Source organism: Ornithorhynchus anatinus, chromosome 20 (genome assembly GCF_004115215.2).
Source record: "Ornithorhynchus anatinus isolate Pmale09 chromosome 20, mOrnAna1.pri.v4, whole genome shotgun sequence".
NCBI lineage: Eukaryota > Metazoa > Chordata > Mammalia > Monotremata > Ornithorhynchidae > Ornithorhynchus > Ornithorhynchus anatinus.
In genome coordinates this window covers 12,692,377-12,718,257 of record NC_041747.1, presented here as the reverse complement: position 1 = coordinate 12,718,257, position 25,881 = coordinate 12,692,377, and the positions used below count along the sequence as shown (strand labels likewise).

General features: G+C 44.5%; 1 protein-coding gene across 10 annotated transcripts in view; it reads left to right on the top strand.

The window, feature by feature from the left end:
• The window catches only part of ATP11A (ATPase phospholipid transporting 11A), a 103,654-nt gene that overhangs the window by 52,754 nt on the left and 25,019 nt on the right, over nucleotides 1-25,881 (top strand). For all 10 annotated transcript variants that reach the window (XR_003753924.2, XR_005661166.1, XR_003753923.2 and 7 more), the window contains exons 2-16: nucleotides 1,947-2,069; nucleotides 3,167-3,256; nucleotides 4,310-4,390; nucleotides 7,186-7,293; nucleotides 9,943-10,071; nucleotides 12,570-12,673; nucleotides 13,999-14,049; nucleotides 15,650-15,714; nucleotides 17,160-17,241; nucleotides 18,594-18,744; nucleotides 21,005-21,202; nucleotides 21,874-22,047; nucleotides 23,337-23,500; nucleotides 24,232-24,303; nucleotides 25,615-25,688. Coding sequence is in view for 6 of the 10 variants with exons in the window: in XM_029048218.2 (XP_028904051.1) it covers nucleotides 1,947-2,069; nucleotides 3,167-3,256; nucleotides 4,310-4,390; nucleotides 7,186-7,293; nucleotides 9,943-10,071; nucleotides 12,570-12,673; nucleotides 13,999-14,049; nucleotides 15,650-15,714; nucleotides 17,160-17,241; nucleotides 18,594-18,744; nucleotides 21,005-21,202; nucleotides 21,874-22,047; nucleotides 23,337-23,500; nucleotides 24,232-24,303; nucleotides 25,615-25,688 (1,666 nt within the window). In the remaining 4 variants the exon portion in view is untranslated. The remainder of the gene's footprint in view (nucleotides 1-1,946; nucleotides 2,070-3,166; nucleotides 3,257-4,309; nucleotides 4,391-7,185; nucleotides 7,294-9,942; nucleotides 10,072-12,569; nucleotides 12,674-13,998; nucleotides 14,050-15,649; nucleotides 15,715-17,159; nucleotides 17,242-18,593; nucleotides 18,745-21,004; nucleotides 21,203-21,873; nucleotides 22,048-23,336; nucleotides 23,501-24,231; nucleotides 24,304-25,614; nucleotides 25,689-25,881) is intronic.

The following is a 25,881-nucleotide window of genomic DNA, read 5'->3' as shown; positions in this document are numbered from 1 at the left end:
AATCCCCAGTCCCTGCCACACTGGGCCCACAGGAAAGTTGTCCCTTGGCATGTCGTCCTACACGGTGCTTTTAGTGCCTGCTGTGGTTTGACAGAAGCAGGGTGAAGCAGCATGGCCTAGTAGAAACACGCTGGGCGTCAGGAGAACCTGGCTTCCAATCCACTTAATAATGTTGGTATTTGTTAAGCGCTTACTATGTGCAGAGCACTGTTCTAAGCGCTGGGGTAGACATGGGGAATCAGGTTGTCCCACGTGGGGCTCACAGTCAATCCCCATTTTACAGATGAGGTAACTGAGGCACAGAGAAGTTAAGTGACTTGCCCACAGTCACCCACCTGACAAGTGGCAGAGCCGGGATTCGAACTCATGACCTCTGACTCCAAAGCCCGTGCTCTTTCCACTGAGCCACGCTGCTTCCACTTGTCTGCTGGGTGACCTTGGGCAAGATACTTCACTTCTCTGGGCCTCAGTTCCCTCATCTGGAAAACAGAGATGAAGACTGAGCTCCATGTGGGGCATGGATTGAGTCCAACCTTGTATCTACTCCAGCGCTTAATACAGTACCTGGCACCTAGTAAACGCTTAACAAATACCATTTGTTTTTTTTTTTTTTAAGGAGGCATTCCAGGTCAGAGGGAAGACGTGGGAAAGGGGTTGGCGAGACAGACAAGATTTTTATGATTTTAAACTTGCCAGTTTTTGGAGTCGGTACGATGGGCTTATCCAGATCCTTGGAGAATCTTTCTTTCTCTTCCTTCATTCTTCATTCATACCAAGAAAAGAGCAGTGCCTATTACAGCTTTTGGAGGAAATCAAAAGCCCATATTGAGGACAATATGGTGTTACCCCATGTTCTGGAGCAGCATTTCCCACATCCAAGAATAGACAAATGAGGTCAGCTTAATGGCAAAGCGTGCTGTCTCATTCATTTTCCAACTGGAGGAATAACGGCTGTTTTGAAACCAATTTTATTCAGTCTACTTTAGCGTGTAAGGGACGCGGCGTGGGCTAGTGGAAAGAGAACGTGCTTGGGATTCAGAGGACCTGGTTCTAATCCTGGCTTCGCCATTTTCCTGCTGTGTGAACTTGGGCAAGTCATTTCACCTCTCTGTGCCTGTTACCTCACTTGTAAAATGGGGATTAAAATTTTGAGCCCCGTGTGGGACAGGGACCATGTCCGACCTAATTATCTGTATCTACCCCAGTACTCAGTACAGTGCCTGGCACAGAGTAAGCACTTAATAAATACCATTAAAAAAAAATAAACAATTCTTGGTAATGATTAAAAAAATATAGCAGCCTGCCTACCAGTAAGAGAGCATCTTTCAAACTCCCATATAAGCTTTTCCACCTCAAAAGCTTCAAGTTTTCAAGTTTTAATTATTAAACATTTATTAAATGCCATCACCTGTTGCCTGCTGAGAATTCTTTTCCCATTCCTTTCCCTAACCCACCTCAGGAAGCAGAAATACAAAAACAGTAGTGATAGATGCAGGACAATTGTGACCAAGTTACAGGCTGGGAGACCTGCAGTCTTTTGATTCAGATAACCCTGCTGGAAGCCATAAATTCCCTATGTCCTGTGTAGAAGAATGCCATTTTGATATTCTATCACCTTGGCAGTAGGCTGTCAGAAAATTTGGCCTGAAAGAGGTAAATTGTTCCTACAAAATCTACTAAACTCAAGACCATCTCCCTGCCTCTAGACCATGAGCTGATTGTGGGCAGGGAATGTCACTGTTTATTGTTCTATTGTGCTTTCCCAAGCGCTTAGTACACTGCTCTGCATACAGTAAGCACGCAATAATTTCGACCGAATGAATTAATTCTGCACTGGAACTGTCTTGAAAACCTTTGATTTGGGGGATGTGCCTCAGATGCCCGCCTTTCAACCGCTCCTCGGCGAATCAGGCTGAGAAAGAGCACACGGCCGTTGTGTCTTGCAGTGCGCCGGAGAAGAAAACTGGGTGGACAGTAGGAGCGTGTATGTGGGCCACCGAGAACCGCCCCCGGGGACGGAAGCCTACATTCCCCAGAGATACCCGGATAACAGGATCGTCTCTTCCAAGGTGAGGGTCGCCTCAGTCGGGTGGAACTGTAACTCTAACTTGGCGCTTCCCTTTCCCGTAGGGGAGAGAGGAAGACTTGATCCCTGAAAGCCACAAGGGCTGCGGCCTGGGTCATCTTCCGTCGGGGAGATTCTGTGGCGCCGAATTCATTCCGGAGTCTGGAGCGGGAGTGACCTGTGCTCCCCGGCCAGGCGAGCTCAGGTTGCGCTCCATCCCGGCCAGACTTGCATCCACCGCTAATCCCTGGCCATCCTCTAGTATGTGAGCTCGCTGTGGGCAGGAAAGTGTCCATTTGTGTCATATTGTACTCTCCCAAGCGTTTAGTACGGTGCTCTGCATACAGTGAGCGCTCAGTAAATACGGCTGAACGAACGAATGAATGAATCCCTCAAGTCCTGGAGTGTGCCTTCGGTTCTGACAAACTACGAATGGATCCACAGGGCAAAGAGAGCTGTTTTAAATTATTCAGACACAGACATTTCCATGAATCGCAGGGACATTGCTGTGTAACGAGCTTTGCGATTCAATTTCAGGCTTCTTAGAAGTAAAATGGTTTCGGTATTTCCTCTCATTTGAGGGGCCCTTTTTCGCTGCCTCCTGTTAGTGCTTATAATAATGATGATGTTGATGATCATGATAATGAGCCTGGCAAGGTGGATAGAGCACAGGCCTGGGAGTCAGAAGGTCATGGGTTCTAATGCCGGCTCTGCCACTTGGCTGCTGGGTGACCTTGGGCAAGTCACTTCCTTTTGCCTCAGTTATCTCATTTATAAAATGGGGTTAATCTTAATAACCGCGAGATGACTGTGAGCTCCACGCGGGACAAGGGACTGTGCCCAACCTGACTTCCTTTCGCAGCTACTTTCAATTCTTTGGATGTGAATTTCGGTTTAGTAATTGATTCTTCTTCAGGATCTCAAATGGATTAAAATATCAGCTAACTTGCCATGTTTTGAACGGAGACTTATTTTTCTAAAGTCCACATTTAAATGTTTGCTGGACAGCTGATGTTGATAAACCCCAGTGGTGTATGTAGCATACCGCTTAGTGTTGAAATATTAAATAATCCATTGCATTTTGTGTTTTCTCTCACGCAGTATACATTCTGGAACTTTATTCCGAAGAATTTGTTTGAGCAGTTCAGAAGAATAGCCAATTTTTATTTTCTCATCATCTTTCTGGTCCAGGTAAGTTAAATAGACTGCTCTGATCTAATTCATTCAGTCATATTTATTGAATGCTTACTGTGTGCAAAGCAATGTACCAGTCCCTTGGGAGGAGAGTACAATATAACATCATACCCATTCCTGCCCATAACGAGGTCAAAGTCTAGAGGAGGTGACGGACATTAAATAATAGATAAATACTTAAATTGCAGATATATACAATATATACAGATATAGACTATATACATGCAACGTATACAGATATATATACAAATCAAATGTGTCAAAATGAAAGGGGTTTTATTTTTAGGTAATTAGGAAGGGAATTTACTAATCCTCAGTTGCAATGGCTTGTTGGTTGTTTGAATGCTAAGGGCTTAATCCATCAGTCAATCCCTCCACCCCCCACCCCCCAGGCAGTTCCCTGCTCCCCAAACTAGACTGCAAGTTTGTGGTGGGCAGGGACTGTGTCTGTTTATTGTTGTATGGTACTCTCCCAAGCACTCAGTACAGTGAACTGCACACAGTAAGCGCTCAATAAATAAAATTGAATGAATCAACCCATCGATTGTATTTATTAGCTGCCTACTGTGTGCAGAGCACTGTACTAAGTACTGGGAAGAGCATAGTACAACAAAATTGTTAGCCACATTTCCAGCCTACAGTGAGCTTACAGTCTAGAGGGTGACAGACATTAAAATAAATTATGGATAGGTGTGTAGTAAGTGCTTTAGAGCTGGAGGGTGGGGCAAATAAGAGGCACAAATCCTCCCTTTGCTGTGGAGGAAAGGGCTTGGATATCAATAGGTCAAGAGTTTCTCAGCTTCATATTTTGTAGCCTGCCAATTCTATTGTACTCTCCCAAGTGCTTAGTACAGTGCTCTGTGCAGAGTAAGCGCTCAGTAAATACCATCGCTTGATAATATATTTGGATGTCTATTTGCAGAATTAACGTCTAGCTCGACCTCAACAAAATGCAAAACATATATTTCTCTTCTGGAAAAACCTTTCTCCAGCAAGCCTCGAAGGACAAGTTGTTTAGAAATGAGCATGTGTTTGTTTTCTTAATTTCAGTTGATCATCGACACCCCCACCAGCCCTGTAACAAGTGGACTTCCACTCTTCTTTGTAATCATAGTCACGGCGGTCAAACAGGTAAGAGTTTTACCTCACAAATAGAATGAGGCAGCACAGTCCTTTGTTCACTTCCTTTCTTCTGCATGATTTTGTCATATGAAATGCTGCCTTTTTCTCCCTTTCGGGCAATCAGTCGTATTTATGGAGCGCTCGCTGTGTGCAGAGCACTGTACTGTTCACACCACGTTTCCCCGTTCCTCAAGAAATTTCAGCAGTTGCCCATCCACCTCCACATCAAACAGAAACTCCTCACCATCTGCTTTAACGCAATCACCTTACCCTTTCCTACCTCACCTCACTACTCTCCTCCTCCAATCCAGCCCGCACACTTTGCTCCTCTAATGCCAACCTTCTCACTGTACCTCATTATGGTCTGTCTTGCCTCAGACCTCTTACCACGGTCCTGCCTCTGACCTGGAACGCCCTCCCTCCTCAAATCCGACTGACAATGACTCTCCCCACCTTCAAAGCCTTATTGAAAGCCCATCTCCTCCAAGTGACCTTCTCTGAGTCCTCCTTTTCACTTCTCCCACTCCCTTCTTTGTCATCCTGACTTGCTCCCTTTATTCTCCCCCCTTCCCAGCCCCACAACACTTATGTACATATTTGTCATTTATTCATGTTAATATCTGTCTCTCCCTCTAGACTGTAAGCTTGTTGTGGGCAGGGAATGTCTGTTTATTTTTCTATTGTAGTCTCCCAAGTGCTTAATATGGTGCTTGGCACACAATAAGCGCTCAGTATATGCAATTGAATTTGGGAGAGTATAACAGACTTGGTAGACGCATTCGATGCCCACAGCGATCTTACAGTTTAGGGGGAGACAGACATAAATAGAAATAAAGGAATTGCAGATATGGGTTTAAGTGCTTTGGGGCTGAGGGAAGGGTGAGTAAAGGGAGGAAATTAGGATGACGCAGAAGGGCGTGGGAGAAGAGGAAATGAGGGCTTAGTCAGGGATGTCCTCTTGGAGGAGATGGGCCTTCAATAATTCAGTCTAATTCAGTCGTCCCTCACTCCCCAGAGATGACCGAATTACTTTGGAATGCAGTTCTTGTCAAGACTAAATTTACCTGGGCTCTGAGGCACTGTTACTTTTTATCAGGTTAAAGTAGAAAACCTCATTGGAATGCTTTGCTCGAGCTCTCCCACTCAAAATTAATAGCAATAGTAAGAATAACAGTAATTGTGATATTTCAGTGCTTACTCTGTGCCAAACACTGAACTCAGGGCTGGGGCAGATAGGAGATGATCAGTTTGGACACGGTCCCTGTCCCACATGAGGCTCACAGTCTAAGTAGGACAGAGAAGAAATATTGACTCCCCATTCTGCAGTCGAGGAAACTGAGGCCCAGAGAAGTGAAGCGACTTGTCCAAGGTCACGTGTAGATTGCGGACGATATCAAATGCCTTAGGAAAATGGGATTTTTGCTTCCGCTTTGGTCCTAGCTCAACTCCAAAGTTGTCTCTGTATCACCCCTCAGGAAAGGGCAAATTCCGGTAAGCACTAAGCACTTCTTATATAACTATCAGCACCTGCCCACCTTTTTCCTTCAGGGAGCCAGTGCTTTTTTTTTTTTTTCCGTGCCAGCTGCTGTTCTAAGCAGTGGCGTGGGTACAAATAAATCAGGTTAGACACAGCCCCTGTTCAACACAGGGCTCACAGCCTTTTCCCCATTTTACAGATGAGGTGACTGAGGCCCAGAGAAGTGAAATAACTTGCCCAAGGACCCACAGTAGACAAGTGGCGGAGCCAGGATTAGAACCCAGGTCCTCCTGACTCCCAGGCCCGGGCTCTTTCCACTAGGCCACACTGCTTCTCATCACTAGGGATGAGTGCAGAAAACTCCCTCTAGAGATCCAGTCCTTGAGAGTGAAGACAGAGGTTGCAAATTACAATATGTTCTTTAATGTTGGTATTTGTTAAGCGCTTACTATGTGCCGAGCACTGTTCTAAGCACTGGGGTAGACAAAGGGGAATCAGGTTGTCCCACGTGGGGCTCACAGTCTTGATCCCCATTTTACAGATGAGGTAACTGAGGCACTGAGAAGTTAAGTGACTTGCCCAAAGTCACACAGCTGACAAGTGGCCGAGCTGGGATTCGAACCCATGACCTCTGACTCCAAAGCCCGTGCTCTTTCCACTGAGCCACGCTGCTTCTTTCCATCTTGTGTTTACCGACGGACTCTTACACAGCTCTTACTGTGTGCAGAACACTGTACGAAAGTGCTTTGGGGAATACAATACAATTGAGTGAACTGGGGCCAAACAGCTTGGCTGACAGATGCAGAACTTGTGACCAGGATTCAAGGCCATAGAGCACCAAATTCAACCAATTAATAAGCTCCAGTGGCCTCACGTGAATTTACTTGGGATATGGGTAAAATGGAGGTTTACCAAACATTAATGAAACAGTCTGTTTTCCAGGAAGTTTCAAGGTTTCTTGGCTGATGTTTCTATCTGCTGATATTTAGCACGGACCCTAATTTGGGATAGGGTAGAGCTGAGGAACCATGAAAAAAAACCCTCGTTCCCCCTTCGCCTCCACCCCAGAAATCTTTGCCAGGCCTCAGTTTGAAAAGCATTCAACTCTTCATAATCCTTTGTTCCTACTCTTCCTTCACGAACGTTTAATCAGTCGTTCTTGGTAAATTCTAAATCGTTTAGAGCAATGGACAGAAACTGAGCTTCTATCTGTGAATCCTGTCGGTCATTCAAGAATGATGAGAAGAACTTTCTGACTGAAACCGAGTTCTAGTAATGAGAGCAGGTTTCCTTACCCCGATCACATTTCATTTCCTTCTTTTTACAGGGCTATGAAGACTGGCTTCGCCATAAAGCAGACAATGCGATGAACCAGTGTCCCGTCCATTTCATTCAGCATGGTAAACTGGTTCGCAAGCAGAGCCGAAAATTAAGAGTAAGTAACCGTCGACACCTAAAAATAAACTTTAACTGCCCTTTTCACGGGGAAAGCAGGGTTAGCCAGAGGAAAATGTCACTACAACATTTTACTGGGGCACAATCAAGACAGAAAAATATCATGCTTGAACCATCCCCAAAATCCCCTAACAAGGCTTGAGAAGTTATTTTTAAAGCAATGGTATTTATTGAATGCTTACTATTCTGCAGAGCACTGTACTAAGCTCTTGAGAGAGTACAATATAATAGAGTTGGTAGACACATTCTCTGCCCGTAAGGAGCTTACAATCTAAAGGAGGAGACGGACATCAATATAAATTACGGATATACTCTACCATGTGCTTGAGAGAATGTAATATAACATAATTTTGTTGTTGTTTTTTATGGAGTTTACGTGCTTACTATGTGCCAGGTACTGTACTTAGTAGAGATATAAGCTAATCAGGTTGGATACTATCCCTGTCCCACACTAGGCTCAAAGTCTTAGTCCCCTTTTTCCAGAGGAGGTAACTGAGGCACAGAGAATAAGAGTGATTTGCCCAAGGTCCCACAGCAGACAAGTGGCAGAGCTGGGATTAGAACCCAGGTCCTTCTGATTCCCACGCTCGGGCTCTATCCACCGGGCCCTGCTGCTCCCTGAGCTGTCGACTGTGAACCCAGAAAGTGGAGGGAAAGGGCAGAGCTTCCAAAAATAGATGGGTCATTTTGGTTTCTTTCCTCTAGTCAGATCTGAGTGTCAGACTGCCCAGGTAGTCTGACAGTACTTGGAGAACAGAAGCCAAATGTCATCATTTTGGCTCTCCTCTCTTTCTCTTTCTTTATTTTAATTTTTTCACGCTGAATGTGTCACCTCTACTTAAGAGCAAGCCACACGGCTTCTCTACTTTGGGAAGTACCATGACGCTGTAAATTTCTTGAGGGCAGCAGATTCTTCAGCTCACTGTGGGCAGAGAGTATGTCTGAGAAGCAGCATGGCATAGTGGATAGAGCACAGGCCAGGGAGTCAGAAGGTTGTGGGTTCTAATCCCGGCTCCGCCACTTATCTGCTGTGTGACCTTGGGCAAGCCACTCACTGTCTGGGCATCTGTAAAATGAGGGTGGAGACTTTGAGTCCCATGTGGAACAGGGACTGTGTCCAGCCTGATTTGCTTGGATCCACCCCAGGGCTTAGTACAGTGCCTGGCACATAGTAAGCACTTAATAAATACCATAAAAAATGATTGGAAGAATATTTAACCTATCAGCTATCTCCCATGGCTATTTTGATTGAGTGAAAACTGCCAAGGTCCTGTAGAATTGGATTTTTTGAGGTGGAGAACATGCAAGGATATTGAGACACTATTTAGAAATCAAGTTGCTTATCAACTATGTTCTTCTTTGAGGACATGGATATAAATTAACTGCAGTGACAAAAGAGCTTTGCTTTGCCAAATATTCAGTCAAAGAGAATTCTGAGATTCCTTAAGCCGTTTTATTTTCCCGGCGATTGCATTATCGTTCCTTCTGTTTATTATCCGCTGATATCTGCTTCAGTCCATCATTTAAGGTTTCAGCAGTGCTCCAAGTGGACTCTTAAACATTTAGCAAGTGTGATCTGAAAATACCCCTGTTCAGATTGAAGCTTCTGAAGATGTGATTTTTATAGCCTTGTGATGGCAAATATAGGACGGGTGGAAAGGTTTGTTGGGATCTAAAACACCTTAGGATCTCCCACCCCCACCTCGGGTGTTTGGAGCAAAGAGGTCAGCTTGTATGAGATTCGAATCCGACCAATTTGTGTGCATTTAATCCACAAAAAATCTTAAAGAACAAGCAACTTTCCAAGGCACCGGGATTTCAGTAATACGTTCATGTTGAAAAAGATCCAGCAGTCGCCCTGGACACAATTCAGCCATGACATTTCAGTCAGTCAGCAAGGATTTCTTGAGGACCTCAGGATGCAGCTAAAGCCAGGTGACGTCAGGGGTGGCCTTTCCCCCGGCCTCTGGTCGTCCCCCGGGAAGCGAGAGCGAAAAGCATCAACAAGGGTGTCCAGGGAACACGTCTACCAGCTCCACTGTAGGGAATGCTCCTAATCGCTTGACACAGTGCTCTGTGGCACAGCAAGTGCTCGGTAAATACCGTTGATGAGCCATCAACGGATTGGTGCCGATTCCGGAATGGGCAGGTGATTTGAGGTCCACGAGGTTAGACTGTAAGCTCGTGGTGGGCAGGGAATGTGGTAGTTCTCTTGGACTCTCCCAAGCGCTTAGTACAGTTCTCTGTACATCCTGCCTCTTGCCTGGAGTGCCCTCCCTCATATCCGACAGACTCTCCCCTGCTTCAAAGCTTTATTGAAGATACATCTCCTCCTCGAGGCCTTCCCTGACTAAGCCCTCTTTTCCTCTTCTCCCACTCCCTTCTGTGTCACCCCAACTTGCTCCCTTTATTCATTCCTCCCTCCAGCCCCACAAGACTTATGTACAGATCTGTAATTGATTTGTTTATATCCACGCCTGGCTTCCCCTCTAGACTGCAAGGTCAAGGGCGAGGAACATGTCTGTTTATTGTGGCATCGAACCCACCCAAGCACACTTAAACCAGTGCCCTGCACACAGTATGCGCTCAATAAATCCGATTGACTGACTGACATTCTTTCTCCCGGCAGGTGGGCGACATTGTGATGGTGAAAGAAGATGAAACCTTCCCCTGTGACTTAATATTTCTGTCCAGTAGCAGAGGAGATGGGACCTGCTACGTGACCACAGCCAGTTTGGATGGCGAATCAAGCCATAAAGTAATATTCCCCCTCCTTCTTTGAAAATTTAGCTCGTCGTGTTTTTTTTTTTAAACCCGGCAGCGGCGATGGTGTTTATACCCCCACGAAATTAAGTTTAAGTTCGAGAGAGTATAATCGGCGCAGACCGTGAAAAGCCGTGATTTGATTGCACGATTTTCTCGGAATGCTTCTCCCACATAGCTGGAGGAGGTTAGCACAACAGGAAGTATTTCCTAATTAGAATTAGCTGCAGATGAATTGGGGCCATTTGAGGATTACATGACCCAAGAAATGAACAAATACTGATCTACCATGGAATGAATAGATAGTGAATGAGGGTCATTTAAAAGTAGGCTTTTCTTCCCAGTTTCAAGGAATCCTGAATATTGAAGTCACCAATGTGTTGCAGACAGTACATGTATCGATGTTTTTTTTTTCTGCAGGCTCCATGTGAGTAGGTTTTGTAAATGCTTTCCATTAAACAAGAATCCAAATATTCACACAAAAATAGATTCTTAACTTCTCTAAATGCCTGAAGATTTAGTCAAATTGTTGATGATAGGCAGGAAAGTATGAAGAAATGAGCAGAAACTGTGCTATCTCTTCTACCACTGCTGTTGTATTATACTCTCCCAAACACTTAGTACAGTTCTCTGCATGCTAAGTGCTCTATAAATATCACTGATTGATTGATTAGCTGTTTTCAGGGATTTGAACAGACAAGACCGTGATAATAATAATAATAATGATGGTATTTAAGTGCTTACTACGTGCCAGGCACTGTACTAAGCACTGGGGTGGATACAAGCAATTTGAATCACAGTCCCTATCCCACATGGGGCTCACAGTCTCCATCCCCATTTTACAGATGAGGTCCCTGAGGCACAGAGAAGTGAAGCGACTTGCTCCAGGTCACAGAGCAGACAGAAGCGGAGCTGAGATTGGAAACCAGCTCCTTCTGACTCCCAGGCCCATGCTCCATCCATCTAGCCACAAAGTATGTCAGTGTTGGCCCAAATAATAACAACTGGGATGATTATTAAGTGCCAAACACTGTACTAAGCACTGTACAAGATAATCAGGTCCCCATGGGGCTCACAGTCTAAATAGGAGAGAGTTCCATTGGGTGACATAGTGAAGGCTGGGAAAGCATTGTAATTTGTTCTCAGAACCATTTTTTTCCTCAATAAGAACCTAACACGGATTAATATAAATGGAAATTACATATGGGTGCCCGGACTGGATTGAATATTAATATTTCTTGAATTATTTATGGCACCCTCCCCATCACTGAAACATTAGCTCATATAGAAAGTTGATTAACATCATCTAACATCTTGTCTGTACCTAAAAATAACCCCTGTGTCCTAATCCTGAGGTTACTAGAGTGTGGAGCCATTTTACTTAACATTCAATCGGAGTTGTGTGCACACTTTGCTGACCTGTGCAGACGCATGACGTTTAGGGATCATTAGGTCTCGGGAGGGAGTGAACCCAACAGAGAGAAAAACAGGTGACTAACTGTGAGAATAATAATAATAATGGTATTTGTTAAGCACTTACTAGGTACCAAGCACTGTTCTAAGCACTGGGATAGATACAAGGTAATCAGGTTGTCCCATGTGGGACTCACAGTCTTAATCCCCATTTTGCAGATTTGGTAACTGAAGCACAGAGAAGTTGAGACTTGCCCGAAGTCACACAGTGGATAAATGGCAGAACCGGGATTAGCACCCTCGACCTCTGACTCCCAAGCCCGGGCTCTTTCCACTAAGCCACGCTGCTTTTCTAAAACTCCATGACATCCCCTTCTTTCTGTGACCTTTGGGCATTGATATTCATCCCATCCTAAATAATATAACTGGCATTTATTCAGCACTTAATGAGTGTCAAACACTAAGTGCTGAGGTAGATACAGTTTAATCAGGTTGGATACAGTCCCTGGTCCCACATGGGATTCACAGTCTAAGTAGGAGGTAGAACAGGTATTGAATCCCCATTTTACAGTTGAGGAACCTGAGGTACAGAGAAGTAAAATGACTTGCCCAACGTCACACAGCAAGCAATTAGCAGAGCTTCTCCCCCACGGCACTTACGTACATATCTGTAAATTCTGCATTGTCTGTCAGTGGTACTTATCGAGTGCTTACTATGTGCAGAGCGCTGTTCTAAGGGTTTGGGAAAGTACAAGAGAAAGGAGCAGACACGTTCCCTGCCCATAATGTGCTTAGTCTAGAGGGTCTGTAATTATAATTATTTATACTCATATCAGTATCCCCTTCTAGAGTGTAAGCTCGTCGTGGGCAGGGAATGTGTCTGCTAACTCTGTTGTGCTGTGCTCTCCCAAGCGTTCTGCACCCAGTAAGCACCTGATAGATACCATTGATCGACCGGTTTCATATTGCTGGTAAAACCATTGACCTCCCTCACACACTGTTCCTGGCTAGTCGATCAGTCAATCGATCAATTATCTTGACCTTTGTCAAGGTGATTTTTCCTACCTTCTCAACCGACAGACCCATCATGCGGTTCAGGATACAAAGGGATTTCACACTGAGGAGGACATCGACACCCTACATGCAACTATTGAATGTGAACAGCCCCAGCCAGACCTCTACAAGTAAGCAGTACTGATGGTGGCAGTCGCGGGATTTATTGAGCATTTCCTCTGTGCAGAGCACTATACTAAGCGCCGGGAAAGAATCCCCAGGTGGAAATCAGACCCAGTCCCTGTCCCTCGAGGGGCTCGCTCTTAAAAGCAGAGTTTTGTTTCGCTTTTAATGATGATGATAACCATTGTATTTGTCAAGAGCTTACTCTGTCCCAGCCACTGTACTAAGCGCTGGGGTGGATCTGAGCAAATTGGGTTGGACACAGTCCCTGAGCCACACTGAAACTCACAATCTTATCCCCATTTTACCACCGAGGAAACTGAGGCGCAGAGAAGTTAAGTGGCTTGCCCAAGGTCACCCAGCAGACAAGTGGCCGAGCCAGGATTAAAACCCTTGTCCTGACTCCCAAGCCTGGCTCTTTCCACTAAGCCACGCTGCTTCTCCTAATAATAATGATGGTGGTTGTTAAGCACTTACTATGTGCCAAGCACTGTTCTAAGCACTGGGGTAGCTACAAAGGTAATCAGGTTGCCCCACGGGGGGCTCACAGTCTTCATCCCCATTTTCTTGATGAAGTCACTGAGGCCCAGAGAAGTGAAGTGACTTGCCCAGAGTCACACAGCTGACAAGTGGTGGAGCCGGGATTAGAACCCCTGACGGCCGACTCCCAAGCCCGGACTCTTTTCATTAAGCCATGCTGCTTCTATTTGGGTTTCTCTTCTCTTCAGGTTAATAGTAATAATAATATTTATGAACTGCTTTCCATGTGCAGAGCACTGTACTAAGAGTGGGGAAGGATACATAGGTTGATCTTGATTTTTTTTTTCCAGTATGCATAAACATGCCTAAAGGGAGGTTGATTTTTTGGCCTTAATCAATATTAGTACTCAAGCCAGAATGTGAGCGCTTTAGGCCATTAGTGCCCAGGAAAGGTCCAAAAAAAAAATGAAGGTAACTTAATAACTTAATTGAGAAGGAGAAACTGAATTACTAAACTTACCACACTGTAAGTATTGTGTGATAATCATTATGGTATTTGTTAAGCGCTTACTAGGTGATAAGCTCGGTTCTAAGCACTGGGTAAGCGCAAGGTAAGCACTGTAGCACCAAGACTGATTTGGTTTAAATTCACTGAGCAAGCAAAACGATTTTACAAGGAAGGTGAAAAATAGGAAAGAGTGTTGAAATTTTGCAATTCAGAGATATTCAGCGGATTTTTGAAGAATTCTGAATTTGTCAATTCCAAGTTCCTCCCGCAGAAAATTTGAAGAGTTGGAAAATAGTCCATTCATTAGTATGATGATAGTTCAATAACTTTTCTTTTCTGTTTCAGATTTGTGGGACGAATAAATATTTACCATGATCGAAATGACCCCGTTGTAAGGTATATAAAATCATTGTCTATGATTTTATGGTGTTTGGTGTATGGTATGGTGTTTATTTTATTTTTTTAAATTATTTTAATGGTTTTTGAACTGAGTCTCCTGATGAACACACCTGGTTGTTTTCTGGAAATAATACATTACTTATTCATATTAACATCTGTTTCCCCCTCTAAACTGTAAGCAGGAAACATGTCTGTTAATTCTGCTGTACTGTGTTCTCCCAAGTGCTAGGCACCTAGTAAGCGCTCAATAAATACGATGGGTTGATGAATTGATTGCTTAGGAAACTTGGCTTTTCTGCAGGGTGTTCAATTTTAACTCAGCCGTTATCCCGGCGATGATAATTTATCCCTTCCTACTACCTCACCTTTGCACCTAGCCCCAGCCCCTTCACATTTCTTTCAATGCTCGTATCCGGTCTACTCTAAATCCCCTTGTTTTTCCCTCCACAACATTCCTGGAGTCCACCTCTTCCTCTCCATCTAAAGAAGCCCTTCCTGTTTGAAGCACATCCTGGCTTGACTACTATATCAGCCTCACCAAGGATCTCCCTGCCTCCAATCTCTCCCCTCTCCAGGCCTTACTGCACTCTGCTGCCCAGATGATTGTTTTTAAACATCTCTGTGGACGCATCTCCTCCCCACTCCTCAGAAACTTTCCGTGGTTACCCGTTCCCCTCTGCAGCAAACTAAAATCCACTGGCTTTAAGGCATTTCATCAAATCACTCCTCACCTGTTGACTCTCTCCTGCTACATCTCACACTCTACAGTCCTCTCAAGCTGTTTTATACACTGCCTTCTTCTCATCTTTCCCACCTCCTACCCCTTTCTTCTTTCAGGAATTCCCTCCTCTTTTAAATCCGCTGAACCACAGTCCTCTCCATCTCCAGAGCCTTTTTGAAATATAGGCGTCGATTAATTTTCTTTCCCCTAGATTCATTCAATCGTATTTATTGAGTGCTTTCTGTGTGCAAAGCACTGTACTACGGACTTTATCACATTCCTCAAACACCACCCGAGCCAGCTGTGCACTTGTTCACTCACACCTTCCTGTAACAGATCTGTGCATACCTATTTATATACCCCATTATTTAAGCACAGCCATTTTCCTTTCCTTCTGTTTGTTAATTAGTTCACTTTTATTTTATCTGTAAATTATTTGGGGTCGGTCTCCCCCACTAGACGTTAAACTCCTTAAGGGCAGGTACTGAATCTTTTATCCTCTCCCATGTACTTAGTACAGTGCTTAGTGTATATGGATTGATTGATATTCTGAGGTGTTCAAACAAATACAAACCACTTCCTGAAGATTTATTTGTAGTACTCAAAAGCCATGCTGAGACTTGAAAAGGGATTGTTAATTAGTACATATTTAATCCCACAAATCTGAAATACAAGATCATATAATTTAACATAAACTTTAATGGGCTTTAATTCTCTAATTTGAAGAAAATCCCCCTGTAAATTCATGCAGATTATCCTGCTAGAAGGAATTCCTTATTAAAGGAGTAATTTTATCATCCTCTCTTTTCCTTTGTTCCTATACTTTAGCTCCCCTATACTTTAGCACCACATATTGACTAATCCTTATCTCTTTAGGCCATTAGGATCGGAAAACCTGCTGCTTAGGGGAGCTTCTCTAAAGAACACGGAGAAGATCTTTGGTAAATATTTTAATGAGTTATTAATAAAACCTTCCCAAATTATAAGGGACTATGAAGTGAAGTTGAAATCTCTAATAGCATGGTAAGAGCAATCTTTGACTTTGCTTGAGCTGTGGATTTACTACTGTGATAATTATGCTTCATTATGAAAATCAGTAGCCATGTATAATCATCATAGAGTAATGGGAGTTGAGCTGCCCACTTGACCACTTCCTCCCCTCATGCGCTCCTCCCTCATCCACTCTCCTCTCCCTGTCTGTTCCTCCCCTGCCCACTCTCCTCTCCTCAGCCACAGCTCCCTCGTCCATTCCCCTCGCCTCACCCGCGGCTTCCCTGCCTACTGTCCTCTCCTCACCTGCTGCCCCCTTGTCCACTTCTCTCCTCACACACTGCTCCCTCGCCCACTCTCCTCTCCTTGCCCACTCCCCTCTCTGCACCTGCACTTCCCTCATCCATTCCCTCACCTTGTCCACTCTTATTCACTCACCTCTCCTCACCCACTGAACCTTTGTCCACTCCCCTTCTCACTCGCTGCTCCCTTGTCCACTCTTCTCACCCACTGCTCCCCTGCCCACTCCCCTCTCCTCATCCTCTATTCCCTTGTCCAGTCCCCTCTGCTCATTCCCTACTCCCTTGTCCAATCTCCTCTGCTCCCCGTCCACTCTCCTCAGTGCCCCAGGCTGAATTTGACTTTTGGGGGACTTTTAGGGGAGCTGACAGGCAGGGGTGGGAGGCAAGGGAGAGAATGGACTTTTGCTGTTTAATACTGTCTGATCACCCAAATGATAACAGAGCACCCTACACTTTCCAGAGCTAAAGATACAGCTCACAAATAGGACCATGCTGTTCCTGAGGGCAGAACACCCCAGGCAGTTTTTTGGTTTTTCTTGATGGTATTTGTTAAGCGCTGACTATGTGTCAGGCACTGTACTAAGCACTGGGGTTGCAAGCTAATCAAGTGGGACACGGCCCATGCCCCACTTGGGGCTCCCCGTTTTACAGATGAGGGAACTGAGGCCCAGAGAAGTAACTTGACCAAAGTCACACAGCAGACAAGTGGCAGGGCCGGGATTAGAACCCAGACCGTCTGATTCCTAGGCCCGTGCTCTTCCCACTAGGCCACACTGCTTCCCTCTCTCTCCATTCCTCTTTGGGAAGCTCTTACTTTTCAGTGCCATTTCCAGCTAGCTCCACTTCCCCACAACCTTCTTAGGCTGACCCCATCAATGTCCATTTCCTCCTCTCTCTGAATTCTAACTCTTCCAAGGCTTTTAGACTTGTTTGTCTGATCTCGTGACACCTTGCTTACCCATCTAAGTAGCTGTGGCCTTATCCAGTCTAGAAGTCTTTTGTTTTGATTTTTTTAATCACGAATTTTCTGGGTCCAATGTCTCCGCTCTTGAGTTTCCATCTCAGTAATTCAACCCTTGTTCTTTATCTTTTAGGTGTGGCGATATATACAGGCATGGAAACCAAGATGGCATTAAATTACCAGTCTAAATCCCAGAAACGATCTGCTGTGGAAAAGTAAATATCTTTCTTCTCTTTCCGGTTTCTGCTCTTGGAAAATAAGTAGGGAATCAGAGAGACATTTCCAAGTGCGATAGTTACACTGTAGATGTACATGTTTCATCTTGCAACCTCATGGAAGATGCTTATATTAAAATACTATCATATCTTTTATGTATTCAATGCTTTTAATTAGATTGATTGCCTAGTGGAGTGGGTTGGCTTTATGTGTTTTTATTAGAAATAAACTATTGATTTCCCCATTTGCATTGGAGATCCAACTATTATAAAAATAAGGATAAAACTTGTAAAACGGGGATTAAGATTGCGAGCCCCATCTGGGACAGGGACTGTGTCCAACCTGATTTGCTGGTATCCACCCCAGCGCTTAGTACAGTGCCTGACACATAGTAAGTGCTCAACAAATACCACAATTATTATTACCGTAGGACTGTTGAATGCCATTTCACATTCTCTTTATCTTTTGGCTTCTCATTAACTATTATTAATTATTATTGGGGGGCAAAAGAGAGAGCATCTGTGTACAATAATTACAATAATGAAATAATCGACAGCAATTTCTGTGTAACTATGAGAAATCAACCGAGAAGCAGGGCAGCCTGATAGAGCATGGTCCCGAGTGTCAGAAGGACCTGCCTTCTAATCCCAGTTCCGCCACTTGTCTGCTGTGTGACCTTGGGCAAGTCACTGCACTTCTGTGGGCCTTAGTTATCTATAAAACAGAGATTAAGATTGTGATACTTATATGAGACATGAACTGCATCCAATCTGATTATCTTGTGTCTACCTCAGCACTTAGTACAGTGCCTGATACCTAGTAAGCACTTAACAAATTCCCAAAAAGGAAAAAAGAAAATTTGATTCCATTGGACAGCCCAGGAGAATGATCAGAAGGCTCACAAGGAGTCAGATCTATGATTGTAAGGTCCTGTGGGTAAGGAACGTATCTGCCAACTCCAGTTAGTATAGTGCTCCGCACACAGTAAGTGCTCAAAAAATACCACTGATTGACTTAATAATTATGATACTTCTTAAGCGCTTACTATATATCAAGCATCTTTTTAAGAACTGGGGTAGGTACAAGCAATCGGGTAGTGCACGGTCCCTCTCCCAAATGGGGCTCACACTCTTATGCCCGTTCTACAGATGAGGTAACGGAGGCACCGGGAAGTGAAGTGACTTGCCAAGGTCACTTGGCGTACATGTGGCTGGGCCAGGATTAGAACCCAGGTCCTTCTGACTCCCAGGTGCGGGATCTGTCCATTAAGCCAGACAGCTTCTCCAATCTCTCCCTAAAACACTAACTCTTTTTTGTTTTCTGTCTTTTGTTCTCTGTCTTTTTTTTTTAGGTCGATGAATGCCTTTCTGGTGGTGTACCTCTGCATTCTCATCAGCAAGGCGCTCATCAATACCGTACTAAAGTATGTATGGCAGAGCGATCCTTTTCGAGATGAGCCTTGGTATAATCAGAAAACCGAATCTGAAAGGCAGAGGAACTTGGTATGGGAAATCATTTTATTATGATTATTTTTATCGTTATTACGTGTCTACCAACCCTTTCGTATTGTACTCTTCCATGTGCTTAGTACAATGCTCTGCCCACAGTAAGCACTCAGTAAATGCCACTGAGAAATGAGGTGTTGTAGCTGCTATTTTGAAGCGCACATTCAGGCTAGGACTCACTCATTGGCCACTAGAAAGGGCAGAAATGGGCCCCAGTTGAATAAATTTATATCGGCTGCATTTGTGACAGTCAGCCTTAGGGTTCACCTGCAAGTACTTGCTCCTTATGGGCAGGGAATGTCAGTTTATTGGTGTTTTATACTCTCCCAAGTGCTTAGAAAAGTGCTCTGCACACTCAATACTCAATAAATACGATTGAATGAAGTACTTATGGCTGGTGCCAGGAACAGGCAGGGGAGAGAGCAGGAGAAAGAGTCTGAACAGTCAGTAACATTTATGGAATGTCATCTTTGGGCAGAACACTGTCCTAAAGGTCGAGGAGAAGCAGCAGGGCTTAGTGGAAGAACAAAATCCTGAAAGTAAAGAGACCAGAGCTCCATTCCCAGAAACACCACTTGCCTGCCGTTTGACGAGGCATTTAACGCCTCTGTGATCGTTTCCTAGCTGTAAAAATAAAAGTGAGGTATTCTTTCCCCCTCCCCCTTAGTCTGGAAGCCCCATTTGGGAGAGCAGTTGTCTGAGCTACTGGTTGTATCTACCCCAGCGTTTAGTAGTAGTAGTAGTAATAATAAGGATGATATATATTAAGTGCTTACTATGTGCCAGGCACTGTTCTAAGCTCTGGGGTAGGTACAAGCTAATCAGGTTGGACACAGTCCCTGCACCACATAGTGCTCGCGGTCTTCATCCCCACTTTACAGATGAGGTCGCTGAGGCACAGGGAGGTGATTTGTCCGAGGTCATCTAGTGGACAAAAGGAGGAGCTGGGGTAAGAACCCAAGCCCTCCTGACTCCCTGGCCCCTGCTCTGTCCACTACGCCGTGCTGCTGCTTGGATGGTTTTAAGGAGATCTGGAATGTGGAGGAGAGAGGTTGGAGGCGAGCCTGATGCAGTAATCTAATCAGGAAATGGCAAGCACTTGGATTGGGGTAGTGGCGACTTCTGTGGAAAGTAAAGGGTGGATCTGGAAAACAATGTGGAGGAAGGATGGGCAATATTTAACGGTAATAATGTTGGTATTTGTTAAGCGCTTACTATGTGCCGAGCACTGTTCTAAGCGCTGGGGTAAACACAGGGGAATCAGGTTGTCCCACGTGGGGCTCACAGTCTTAATCCCCATTTTACAGATGAGGGAACTGAGGCACAGAGAAGTTAAGTGACTTGCCCACAGTCACACAGCTGACAAGTGGCAGAGCTGGGATTCGAACTCATGACCTCTGACTCCAAAGCCCATGCTCTTTCCACTGAGCCATGCTGCTTCTCCGACGGTAGACTGAAGGCAAAGGTTAAAGTCCCATCCCAACGTGCTTTGTGGCTGTTTTCTGTTCCTTAAGTCTTGCATTCTTTTTACAAGAACAAATGTTCTTAAACAGTTAAAGATAGGCGGCATTATTTAGGGAAAATTGCGATAATTTCTAGATTTCTGTGCATTATCTAGCATAATCCAGGACTGAGAGTCAGAAACCTGTGCCTCAGTTGAATGAAATACCTTTTGCCCTCTTAGACCACGAGTCCATTTTGGGAGTAGGCAATGGAAAACCACTTCCCTATTTTTTACCAAGAAAAATCTATGGATACATTACCAGAACGATTGTAGATGGAGGTAGGGCATTCTGGGAGAGATGTGTCCGGGGCGTCATTAGGGGTCGGAGGCGACTCGATGGCATAAGACAAGACCGATGCTCAAGTGGTGTGTAGAGCGTGCTCGTCAAGAAGCCGAAACCCCTGAGCGGTACAATAGAGAAGCAGTGTGGCTTAGTGGAAAGAGTACGGGCTTGGGAGTCAGAGGATGTGGGTTCTAATCCTGACTCCACCCCTTGTCTGTGTGTGACCTTGGGGAAGCCACGAACTTGTCTGGGCCTCAGTTGCCTCATCTGGAAAATGGGGATTAAAAGTGTGAGCAGCAAATGGGACAACCTGATTACCTTGTATCTTCCCCAGTGCTTAGAACAGTGCTTGGCACATAGTAAGCGCTTAACAAATACCATCATTATTATTATTATTATTTTAATTTGTGAGGTTTTGACCTGTGATTGAATTCAAGAAAATTACTGATTTGCCTTTTGTTTCTTTTCAGTTCCTCAGAGCTTTCACCGATTTCCTTGCATTCATGGTACTTTTCAACTACATCATTCCAGTGTCTATGTATGTCACAGTCGAAATGCAGAAATTCCTTGGCTCCTATTTTCTGACTTGGGATGAAGAAATGTTCGATGAAGAAACGGGTGAAGGGCCACTAGTGAACACCTCTGACCTGAATGAAGAGTTGGGGCAGGTATGTAGAAGTTGCTTATATTTGTATATTACCCCGAGAAGAGTTTGGGGAAATCTTGCAACCAAACTGGCCGTTTCATTTAAAAAGTCCCACGTGGTTCTTTGGACATCACATCTAAGAGAATTACTCCCTTATAGCTCTCTGTTCAAGGTCTAAGCAGTAGCTCTGAGCCCTCCTGACTCTGACCTACACAAAGCCTTTATGGGATGGAGAAGTCTATTTGGGGAAACAGCAGCATTCATTATTCATTGTTTTTACAAGAACACAGTCTGAGGCATGTTTATGAGCAACAAAGCCCCACAGATCGTGGCTGTTATTCCTTTTCTTCTTTCAAAATAGACCAGGAACCTAGTTGTTACCATTGCCAGGAACAGCAGTAGGGCAGAAATGTAAATGTGTTTTGTGTGGGTTGGGTTTTTTTTTGTGGGGGGGAGGGTTGGTTTATTTTGGTCCAAGAGGCCTTCCCTGACTAAGCCCTCCCTTCCTCTTCTCCCACTCTCTTCTGAGTCTCCTTGACTTGTTCCCTTTATTCATTCCCCCAACCCCAGATCCACAGCATTTATGTCCATATTGGTAATTTATTTATTCATATTAATGTATATTATTAAGGTATATCATACTATGCGCAGAGCGCTGTACTAAGGGCTTACTACGTTTGCTGTGTTTTTCAGGTTGAATACATCTTCACAGACAAGACGGGCACTCTGACAGAAAACAACATGGAGTTCATCGAGTGCTGCATCGAAGGCCATGTCTACGTGCCTAACGTCATCTGTAACGGGCAGATCCTCCCTGACTCCGCCGGCATAGACATGATCGATTGTTCGCCGGGAGTAAGTGGAAAAGTAGGTTGAGCATCCGCCGAGACGCTTTCCTTTTGAGAGGAGGAAATCTAAATCGGTGTCATCTCTGGGATCGGTGACCCTGTGATGGTCTCTTGTGGGGAAAAGGCAAGGGTTTTATTCACCGAACTCTCCGTCTGTGGAGATTTCACAGCGAATGTAGGGAAGGGACCTAAACTGTAAAATACTGTGATAAGGAAAAAGGTATTACTTGTGACATAGATATAGAATTCCAGAGTATCATTTGGTCTCTTTTTTAGTTAGTAGGATTAATAGTAGTATCCTTGTCATTATTATTATTATAGGTATTATGTGGCAAGTACTCTGTTAAATACAAGATTAATCAATCTCTGGTTGTTACTGAGCACTTACTCTGCACACAGCACTAGGAAAGTACAGTGCAACAGAGTTGGTAGACAAGTTCCCTGCCCACAACCACCTTAGAGCCTAGCGTCTGACAGACCATCACTCTCCCCAAAACCATCGCTTTCCCCACCTTATTAAAATCACACCTCCTCCCAGAGGACTTCCCTGACTAAAGACCTCAATTTCCCCACTCCCGCTCCCCTCTGCGTTGCCCTTGTGCTTGAATTGGTATCCTATAAGCGGTTAATATTTTCCACTCTTTAAGTTCAGGTCCCTTCTCTCCTTCCCCGCCTTCGAGCAGGGTCTAAGGGGCACTGGGAGAAGTAGCCTGCTAATTAATAATCCGCCCCCTCTCCCAAAAGGGCTTTTCAAGGATGAGATTTAACAAGCTCATCGTGGGCCAGGGACCTGTCTACCACCTCTTATCGTGTACTCTCCCAAGCGGTTAATACAGTGCTGTGCACACAGTCAATGCTCAATCAATACTATTGATTCAGTCCTTTAATCAGTTCCGCGATTATTAAGTTCCGGTCCCAAAGTCTTCACAACTGGCCCAAGGCTCATCCTTAATAATAACAATTGTGACATTTTAAGCTGTTGTCGTCTATGGTATTTGTTAAGCACTTACCACGTGCCACACATTATCCTAAGCGCTGGGATAGATACAAGTTAATCAGGTTGGATACAGTCCATGTCCCACATGGGGCTCCCAGTCTCAATCCCCATTTAATAGACGAAGTAACAGAGGTACACAGAAGTGAAATGACTTGCTCAAGATCACACAGCGGACAAGGGCGCAGTCGGGATTAGAGTCCAGTCCTCCTGACTTCCAAGGCCATGCTATCCACTGGGACGTGCTGTTTCTATCGAATAAGATCGGAAGCCTCCAGCCCCATCTTTTTTTTTTTCCTATTTCACTTGAACAGGAGAGAGAAGAGCTGTTTTTTCGGGCTCTCTGCCTCTGTCACACCGTCCAGGTGAAAGAGGACGACACCACCGACGGACCCAAGAAATCACCTCAGTCAGGACGATCCTGTGTCTACATCTCCAGCTCGCCAGACGAGGTGGCATTGGTCGAAGGGATTCAGAGGTCGATGTCTCCGTCTTAGTTTCTGGGCCTCAAAGAATCAAAGTAAAATCTGCCTTTTGGAACGACGTAGCGTCCAGAGGAAAAGGATCTTTTAGCCATACCCGTTAGCATAGTTCCGTGAGTCACAGGAGGGACTGACGGACGGTTACTTTCCCCGGCTTCAAAAAAAGCACATCTCTTCGAAGAGGCCTTCCCTGACTAAGCCCTCCCTCTTCTCCCACTCTCTTCTGCGTCTCCTTGACTTGTTCCCTTTATTCATTCCCCCAACCCCAGATTCGCAGCATTTATGGCCATATTGGTAATTTATTTATTCATATTAATGTCTGTCTCCCCTCTAGACTATAAACACTTTGTGGGCAGGGAATGTGTCTGTTATTACATTGTACTCTCCCAAGTGTTTAGTACAGTGCTCTGCACACAGTAAGTGCTCAGTAAGTACGATTGACTGAGTATTATGGAGTTTCTTCAGGCCCTTGACAGGATTGGGCTCATGGAGATGTTGGGAGATGATCAAAGTTTTATAGGTAGTTTTTTTATTCATCGTCGTCGTTTTTTGATTCACTGCCTTCGTAGCTGCCTTACTGGGGAAGTTACACAAAACTTCAGAGTTGCCCAAAGCTCTCTAGATCATGGTAGAAAGGAAAGCAAGGCATTTGTGGTTTGCAGCATTAATTCTTCATTTGGAGATCAGGCCCCCCCTTTTGAAATTGCTGCCTTCATTTCACCTGCAGGCTGGGTTTTACGTATCTCCGGCTGAAGGACAATTACATGGAGATTCTGAATCGGGACAATGATATCGAGAGGTGAGTATATAAAAATGCGGGTGTAAGGAAGGATCGATCCCTGGACAGGTCACTTGAATCACCCCATACCCAGCAACTAATAAGAGTAGAAGTATTTCCTAAGTGCTTACTAGCTAAGCTCTGGGGTCGATACTGGATAATCAGATCAGATGCAGTGTCACGAGGGCTCAGTCTAAAAAGGGAATGAAAAGAGATAGTTCCCATTTTACAGATGAGGAAAGGCATAAAGAGGTAACACAGCGGGGAAATGGTGGGGCCTCTGGCCTGGAACATCTTCATATTCATTCATTCAATTGTATTTATTAAGCACTTACTGTGTGCAGAGCACTGTATTAAGCATTTGGGAAAGTACAGTACAACAATAAACAGTGACATTCCCTGCCCACAATAAGTTTACAGTCTAGAAGGGGCGAGACGGACATCAGTACAAATAAATAAAATTACACACACATGACTGTGTCCAACCCAATTTTCTTGTATCCGCACCAGCGATTAGTACAGAGCTTGGCACATAGAAAGCACTTAACGAATACCACAATTCTTATTATTCTCAAATATGAATGAATCGAACACCTTCAAACCCTCTCTTTCTTAGATGGGGAGTCTTATATTTGGTAAAAGGACTGTGTCTGAACTGTTTGTATTGGATCCAGTACAGTGCTTGGCACATAATAAGCACTTCACGAATGTCTGGGACTGTGTCTGATTTTTGTTGTATCGTACTTTCCCAAGCGCTCAGTTGAGTGCTCGGCACACAGTGAGTGCTCAATAAATATGATCGAATGAATTGTTATATGTACAATAAGAGAAATGGATATCGTGTGTCATGTGCCTGCACTTCCCTGTCCAGCCTTTCTTCCACTCTTAGTTGTTTCTCAGTCTTCCTCCAGTTACTGGAATTAGTTTTCCCCTAGGTTTTAGGAGTCATCTTTGCCCGTTATTTAGTGTTTTCACCATGTGAAGAAAAATGATAGCTGTCCGCTCAACTGTATATATTTTCGTTACCCTATTTATTTTGTTAATGAATTGTACATCGCCTTGATTCTATTTAGTTGCCATTGTTTTTACGAGATGTTCTTCCCCTTGACGCTGTTTAGTGCCATTGTTCTTGTCTGTCCGTCTCCCCCGATTAGACTGTAAGCCCGTCAAACGGCAGGGACTGTCTCTATCTGTTGCCAACTTGTTCATCCCAAGCGCTTAGTACAGTGCTCTGCACATAGTAAGCGCTCAATAAATACTATTGAATGAATGTGGGAACTAGAAAAAAAAGAGAAGAGCAGATATGCTTTATGATCTCTTCCTCCATTTCAGGTTCGAATTGCTAGAGGTTCTGAGTTTTGATTCAGTGCGGAGGCGAATGAGTGTGATTGTCAAATCGGTTTCAGGTGAGATGTGCACATTTCTCCTCTCGAAAAAGTGCAGGGAAACTTTTTTGAACACTTCCTAGGATGGATGGAGAGGCCCATGTGTGCATAAGACTAACAGCAATAACACCAACAATAACAATATTTGTTGTTAACACAACAGTCAAGGGGCGGAGCCGGGATTAGAACCCAGGGCTTTCTGACTCTCAGGCCC